General features: G+C 37.1%; 1 protein-coding gene across 2 annotated transcripts; it reads right to left on the bottom strand.

Moving 5' to 3' along the window:
- Nucleotides 1-1529: 1529 nt before the first annotated feature.
- Nucleotides 1530-7578, bottom strand: LOC132204730 (homeobox protein Hox-B4a). 2 transcript variants are annotated; one of them, XM_059633442.1, is made up of 2 exons: nt 7056-7578; nt 1530-3725 (listed from the first exon to the last, which is right to left on the bottom strand). In XM_059633442.1, exons 1-2 carry the CDS (start codon nt 7558-7560, stop codon nt 3235-3237), a joined length of 996 nt encoding a protein of 331 aa, XP_059489425.1. In that variant the 5' UTR covers nt 7561-7578; the 3' UTR covers nt 1530-3234. The 2 variants fall into 2 exon arrangements, with proteins under 2 accessions (XP_059489425.1, XP_059489435.1); XM_059633452.1 differs by having other exon boundaries at nt 7068-7578.
- Nucleotides 7579-7899: the final 321 nt, after the last annotated feature.

Genomic DNA, 7899 nt, shown 5'->3' with positions numbered 1-7899 from the left:
ACTTTGGTGAAGGGGGAGAGCGAATTAAAGATTGTGTTAATAGACTGAGATCATCATAATATAATGTGTAATACAATCAATCATACATTAATAAATAATTAGAAAAATCAACAGCTTGTGTGATTTGTGTACAGGTGAAGCTTAATATTGATGGTAATTATTATACGCGTGCATAAAAACAATGGAAATAATATATAATCAATATCCAACATTTAGTACTTTGATTTGTGCTTCCAGTTTGATTGTATGTATCCCAATTAATATCTCTCAAAGCATCAACAAATAATTATCATAACAAAATCGAAAACATTTAAAAATGAAGTACATATATTTTTGTGGATTATTAATTGAAACAAACAAAAATCGTTGGGATAAATTAATCAACTTTTGTGCTACGGTGTTGAGAGAAATATAAAATCACTTGATGGTCAAGCAGGACTCGAGTTTCCACACATTTGTTTATACTTTACACATTGAGCATTGCTTTTATTAATATCAGAAAGTATAATTATTTCAAGTCCTTTTCTTCTATCAAGACCAAGCCCTTCTCAAGAATGTGCGAAACTATGAGGCGGACCAAGATTCAAAATTCGAATTATAAAAAAGCCTATTATTGCGATAAAAAAAAATAAAGGCTAGGTGATCGTTGGTGAAAAATGATGGTTATAGCGATTGGCCAACGAGGCTCCTTTGATAAATTACTCGCATACGGAGCCAGCGAGGCGGCGGATTTTCCAATAAAAATGTAAATTACCTGCCGAGCCCAATATTATAGGAAGATAATTACGCGCGCATATACGACGATTATTTTTATTATTAATATATTTTATTTGACGCCTGCCGTTGGTGAGATGCAAGAGTATATGAAAATGCATCAATCTCTCCGCGCCAAGAGAGGAGCAACAAAAAGAATAAAGTGCGCGTCAATCATCTTTCACTCACCCAATATATCTCTTTTTTGTAATACTCGTCAAGAGAGACGCGTTGGCCAATTCTCATTTGAAAAGCTCTTCCTGGATTAGAAGGGTTTTTTTTTATTTCTAATAAAAAAAATTTATGATTATTTAATCATTACGAGGAAAAACATAAAATTCAGGATGTCAATTTTGAAAACTTTATCTACCCAGCTTTGTTTTGAACGTGTGTATAATTTTAATTGTTTTGTTGTTATTCTCATCGATTAATTAGCTGCGCAATGGTGCGGGTAATTAAACGAAGAGAGGCGCGATTTGCTTTGGTAAACAGGAGGAATGCAATTGATTAACTCATCTCCTTAAGAGCTTCGTAGTGCCGAGTATAATTACTCCAAGAGACTGAAAAGGGGCTATTCATTTTCCGAAACACATGACTTTGAAATTCTTTGGAAATAATTGTTTACTTTCGAATTTTAACAGACTAGTGAAAATAAGTTTTTATTATAATATTTGAGAAAAGAATTTGTAAAGGGCCTTCTTTGAAAGATTGATATGAAGGTAAAAAATCTTATAGGAGATTATTTTGATTTGAAAAAAAATCATATAACTCGTTAAAGACGACTTTTTACCTTCGTTTTTTTTAAAAAAAATTAAACTGAAACTAAAATTTGAGCGTTCGTATGAAAATACATATTTAAGCAGAGTCTAAAATGTAAAAAAATAAATTTCTTTTCAAATTATACTCTGCTATATCAGCGAAAAGAACAAAAAAAACTCTTAAATCAATCAAAATCTAATAAGGCAGGCGTGAAAATTAAGTTGTCGTCTCACTGCACTTTTTGTCTTGTGAATTTCCTTGTTTTTGTCAAAAAGAGTTCAACGCGTGTGACTTTCGGACGAAGTTGATTCGATTCAGCGATCTTAACAGAAACAAAAATTATACGCTTTCAACATTTTTTACCAAATTTATGATAAAAGGAGGCAAAGATTTATCACTTTATGGTAAACAAGCTGTGAAAAATAATTTGTTTTGGTTCGAGGTGGCAAACGCATTATTTTTTATTTTGTGAATTTGATATAACCGATGGCGCTCGGCGGGGATGAGGAAGCATTATTTTTCAAGTCTGCTGTGTTTTGGGGTGGCATTTCTTGGCGGTGGGTCTCTGGTATATTTTACACAAAATCCCAGCCGAGGCAATGTTGTTTTGATTGTAGCGCGCGCGGCGAAACCACCTCGGCGCGGAATGATAGAACGGCGGCCATTATCTCTTGGCCAGAGACTAATGTCTGCACATTAATCAGACATACCCGCTACGTGTTCGCCCCATTGTCGCCCTAAATGGACTGTTTGCAGCCAGGGCACATGACCTCACTCGCCACATAATAGCTCAAGGACGCGCGCGCTCTTGTAAAATCAGCCCCGGTTTTGAATAAAAGAGCTAAAGCTGCAACCACCGCGGCTAATAAGAAACGAATCGCCAAACAAAACAGTTCAAGTTGAAATGGAAAAAAAATGTTTACTTATTTCCTTCAAAAACTAATTCAATAAATTTTGTTATGTTTGAAAAAAAATTGTGCTTGTAGAATTTTCAGCATACATCGCGCAGAAGCTTTCATCCATTATTGAAATAATTAGTTTATCAAAAACATCAAGTGATTTCATGATCATGAATATTAAAGCACAAAATTGGAATAAATAAATGGGGACTTTTTTAACTCAAAATTTAAAATATTAATATTACTTAATTGTTTTCTTTATGGACCCAGAAAATACGTCTTTGATATATAAAAATTGTCTATTGAATTTACTATAAAAAAAACAACACAAATATTTGCAAAAACAGATTTTTAGCTCAATTAATTCGAATTACTTGTACAAAGAATGGATCCCATCATTCTTATTGCTTAGTAAAATATATTTGGATTAAATTATTTTGTAAACCTGATTGTTCCTATCCCTTTTGGCTGGCTTTTCAGAAGAATATTTTTTTTTATCATTTTCACCAACATCCTTCATGGATAAAATCAAACTTTGAAAATTTCGATTGATCACTTCTTTGAGAAGTATTATTATTGCTCAACTTTTTTAAATTAGCCCTCTTAAAAATATTTTTTGACTTCTAAACTTCGGGCTTAAATTTTTTATATAAAAAAAAACGTTTGAATCTTGGCCGCGAGAAGTTTGCACCAATCAGAGGGGCAGAATTCGCACTTTCACAACAAGGAAACGAGAAAAAACCACCTGCGCACGCGCACCAGTCAGCGTCCGCGCACCTACCTGGACGCTAGTCAGGGTCCAGTCCCGCAGATGGCACTGCACTCACAAGGCCGTGAGGCCGTAGTCCGGCTTGAGCGGGGGCGGCTGGAGGTGGCAGGACTGCGGCGTCAGGGGTGCCACCTGCTGCCCGATCGCCACCGGCGACATGTTGTGGAGAGGGGGTGTTGAATCAGGGTTCATGGCGCCCAATTGTGACAGGGGGTCGTTCAGGTTGCTGCTGCCGTCGACGTTGTTGTTGCTGCGGCCGCGTTTGGCGCGCGACTTGGGCGCCGTCGGCTGCCCGTTGGCGTTTTTCCGACGCACGTTCTTCGTGTTGGGCAGCTTGTTGTCCTTCTTCCACTTCATGCGCCGGTTTTGGAACCAGATTTTTATCTGACGCTCAGACAGACACAGCGAGTGCGCGATTTCGATGCGTCGCCGTCGCGTCAGGTAACGGTTGAAGTGGAACTCCTTCTCCAACTCGAGGATTTGGTGGCGCGTGTACGCCGTCCGCTGCCGCTTCGGCTCCATGCCTGGTTGGAATTGACCAGGAGCTGCAACAAAATGACCAGAGGACATTTTTAAAAGTGCCTAAAAATAATTAAAAATATAACTAAAAATCTCAGTTAAACAAAAAAATATATATTATTTAATCACAAAGAAATTATTTTAACTTTGAACTATTTCCAATAATTAATGAGCAAACTCTAATGCTTCTTTTTAATATATAGGACAAGCTTTATTTTTTAATAAAAGACTTTTACATATAAATGTCTTGGATATCTCTAAAAAATTAACTTCATAAAATTAGAAAAACTGCAAATTCTAGAGTCATTATAAATTTTTTTTATCATAACCTATATTGACGGGGTGATATTAAAACTTTCATTCTGGAAGCCAATCTTTGCACTGACTTTCATGTGAATTTCTGTGATTTTGGAAGCAATTTAAAAATTTAATTTATCTGCCAATTTTGGTCAGTATAAAAAACTTAAAAAAAATGCAAATATCGTCAATGATCTGAGCCACTTAACAAGGAATTTAAAAAAGCTATCAGATGCCCTGTAATAATTTTATAATTAGAAAAATATATTTGGAATTCTCTGATTGTGAGACTGCCTTAAATTATTTAAAAACTTCTGGCCCATGGTTCTGGACCTCGGGTTTTAGGAATGCTGTTAAGTCGTGGGCAGAAAATACATTTTTTCTTAAGAGCGCGTTTGTTATATACGTTCAGAAGCGTCTCATTAGATATTTTTCATTTGGCTGAGACAGATAAGGGCCTTAGGAATGCGTCTACGGCAGTGACAGCACGTCGGACAAGGAATCTCCTCCTCAATAAAAGTGACACTGGCAAGACGGCCCGTCATTTTAAAGTCTTAAATTTTGTTACGAATAAAAAAATAGCCTAACTGGAACTCTGTTTATTTCTGTTTTTAATTAAATCTGTTTGATTTTACAAATTAGTTTTTGTGCATTAACATGTAAATAGGCGAGCTTACTTTAATTTAACGTTTATAAAAAGGAACAAAAAATTCAATTTTTTAAAAAAAAGAATATCGACTTTCTTAAAATGCAAAAGGAGGAGGATAAATAATGTAACATATTAAAATTTTTACTCCTTTAATTGTTTACCACATTATTATAGTTAATTTCATATTTATAAATTACATAATACTTAAAAATATTTTTATATAACAAAGTTAAAATTATTTATTTTATTTAAATATTTTTATTACATTTATTTGATATCAGCTTTATTATTTTAAATATCTTGCTCTGTTTAAAATATCATTTGTAATGTAAATTTCTATTTATAATAATAAATTCTGTTGCTACACTTTTTTAATATCTTTTAAAGGATACTAATATGGAAAATGACTGTATTTTCAGTATCGTGTTGCCTGTATCGAAATAATTTCTTATATATATAATATTCCATTTCAAGCATTTTGATATAATATAATAATAAACTTGCCAAGTAACGCGATAAGCCTTAATACAGTCCTTATATCAAAACCACGGAACCAGGAAAGTGCCGACTGGCAGCGAGGAGAGCCGCTTGTTGCCGCCATTGGCACCTGCCGTGGCTCGGTAATAAATCTTCCCGCGAGTCCATTTTACATCTCAAATTTATTTATTTTATTTCCAGAAACAAAATAGGTTATTATTAATTTTGCAATAGAATAAAAAAATTAATAAATTTCTCATTTGAGAATGCCAATATTCTAAACATCTGCTAAAAATATTTACTTAAAAAGGTCTGGTCACTTTCCAGTTTCACTTTCGTCTTTTGCCTAAAAGGATTAAATGCACCCGTGCAGAAAAGGGTACCTCTGTGAACTCAAAGAATCGCATTTTCCCAGCCTGTCTTCTGTGCACTGACAAAATTGACATGTTAAAACTCAGTCAAACGGACAATACTCGTCTCACTCAAGAGAACAGACACAAAAACAAACAAAGGGCCTCACTTTCTTGACCCGCGGGAAAATGATTTACAGCCCCCAATTTCTCAACCCAAATATTTCCTCGCGTGTTTATTTAGCTTGGCAACAGTTAAAGCAACGTTTCTGGCCAACAATCGGTGAAATGACCTGCGGTCTGACAGATTTATGAGAGGCTCATTTCCATTATTGCCGCCGCGTTTCTTACGGTTTTTGACAATACGTCGCGGTTTTTCCCACACATTTCTATGAACCCCACTTTGTCAACAGCCAAAAACGGAAACAAAACGAAAAAGCAGTCGAGTGCCGTATCAGCGCCGCACGCAACCGCGGGACAAATTGAATTTTCAGAGACTTTGTGTGTTGGTGACATTCACGCGCGTGAGATTCGAGGGCTCGATAAAACTTTGTTGCCTGAATATTGTGCGCGGTGCTGCTGGCATTGGACCCACAGCACAAATATAAATTACCCTCAATTATTTTGGTGGCAAAGCAGCGCCTTTCCACGGCTACTTGCCGGTCCTAATGGGACAGTGATTAAATAAATTGACGTTGTCACCGTGATGAGTTAGTGCGAGGGCTTATGGGTGTTATCGCACTGACCTCGACAACGGCATACGAATTTGTGAATCATACACGCGGGCAATTAAATTATCACTTCAGCGCTCTAGTATTATAAAATTAACACATTGTTTAGGTGATTAATCAATTTGTAAAAATTATAATTACATAATATACTTTGCAATTTTTAAATGATTAAAATTTATACATTCTCCAGAATTGGTGGCTCTTTTGGAATTATATATTTTCATGATTTTGAGACAGGCAGATTTAAAAACAAAATTATTTTTAAATTTTTTCATTTTCACGACAGATTAAATAAAATTCTTTCAGATATATATCACTGTAATTATTTGTGAAGATAATAATTTTCATCTTTTCTTATTGTTTATATTTTTCTCTGACAATTATTTTGAGCTAGGTTAATTTTTTAACTAAAATTTTAGTTCAAAAAGGATTATCACTTACCGATGATGCTAAAATGGCCTTTTCATTTTTAAACAGTATCAGAAACAACATCAATTGTATCAAATTTTTTGCGGATAAATAATTGCAGAATCGGTTAGGATCTTGACAAATTTTCAGTATTATAATTATTATATTTTTTCAATTCTTTAACTCCATTGAGCCAATTTATAATAATTAATTGAATTTTTTAAATAAAAATTATCCATTTTATTTAAATATAATAATGCCAAGTAATAAATAAAATAAAAATGACCGCAACAGCCTGATAAAAATAATGTCTATATTTTTTTGCGCTTGATAAATTAATAATTTGAATTTTAATTATTATAAAAATCAATTATAATATTATTAAGACAAAAAAAAACGTTAATCCAGCCACCAAAATCCCAGAGGCATAATAAATTTTCTCACTTGGAGGCTTACCAACTCCGGCCACGTGGATCTTCTTCATCCACGGGTAGATGACCCTGTCTGAGGTCTCGTCCGACTCATCGTCGTCGTCGTCATCCAGTTCTGGGCACGAATCGTCGCCGATGTAGTCGCCAAGGTTCGAATGCTGGTCAGCGGTGGTGCTCGGACTCTCGGCCGGCGATGCGTGTTGGGCGACGTGCGGACTGACGTCGCCGGCTCCGACGACGGCCGCCGGCAGATGCGGCGGCGCCGGGGCCGCCGGGGGCTGCACGTGGTACAAATGTTGCTGGTGGTGCACAGGGTAGTAGCCCTGGTGGTGGTACTGGTGGTGATACTGGGCTGGCGCCGCAGGCGCCGGTGGCGGCGCCGCCGCGCCGTAGTATTGCGGCTGCTGGGGAAAGTAGTCGGCGGCCGCCGCCGGGGGCATGTACTGGCCGTAGTCGGCCTCCGGCGGCGGGAACTTGGGGTCCACCCCCGGGTACGAGTTCATGAGGAACGAGCTCATCGCACTTGCATCCTGCGGCTGCCGCGTCCGCACAGTCACTTGACGACTTGTCGCGGCCACCGCGTGCTCGCGGCGGGCAGGCGGTGCCGCGCCATGGCGGCCCCCCTATGCTCATTGGCCCGCCCGCCGCCGGGGCGGGGCCTTGCTCAGGTGCCCAACAGGTCGGGACGTGCACGAACAACACGCAAACACGTTAGCTCGCGATCTGCCTGCACGACTAGGTAATGTAATTTTTATTTTTGCCTATTTTTCTGTTTTTGTACAAAATTAAATTTTGCATAACGCGCCACGGAGACCCAAATTTAGGATTAAATTAATTAATTTCTTTAAAGAGATCAA

Source organism: Neocloeon triangulifer, unplaced genomic scaffold (assembly GCF_031216515.1).
Source record: "Neocloeon triangulifer isolate White Clay Creek 2 clone unplaced genomic scaffold, ASM3121651v1 ptg000002l, whole genome shotgun sequence".
Taxonomy (NCBI): domain Eukaryota; kingdom Metazoa; phylum Arthropoda; class Insecta; order Ephemeroptera; family Baetidae; genus Neocloeon; species Neocloeon triangulifer.
This window is presented reverse-complemented; position numbering and strand designations above follow the sequence as displayed.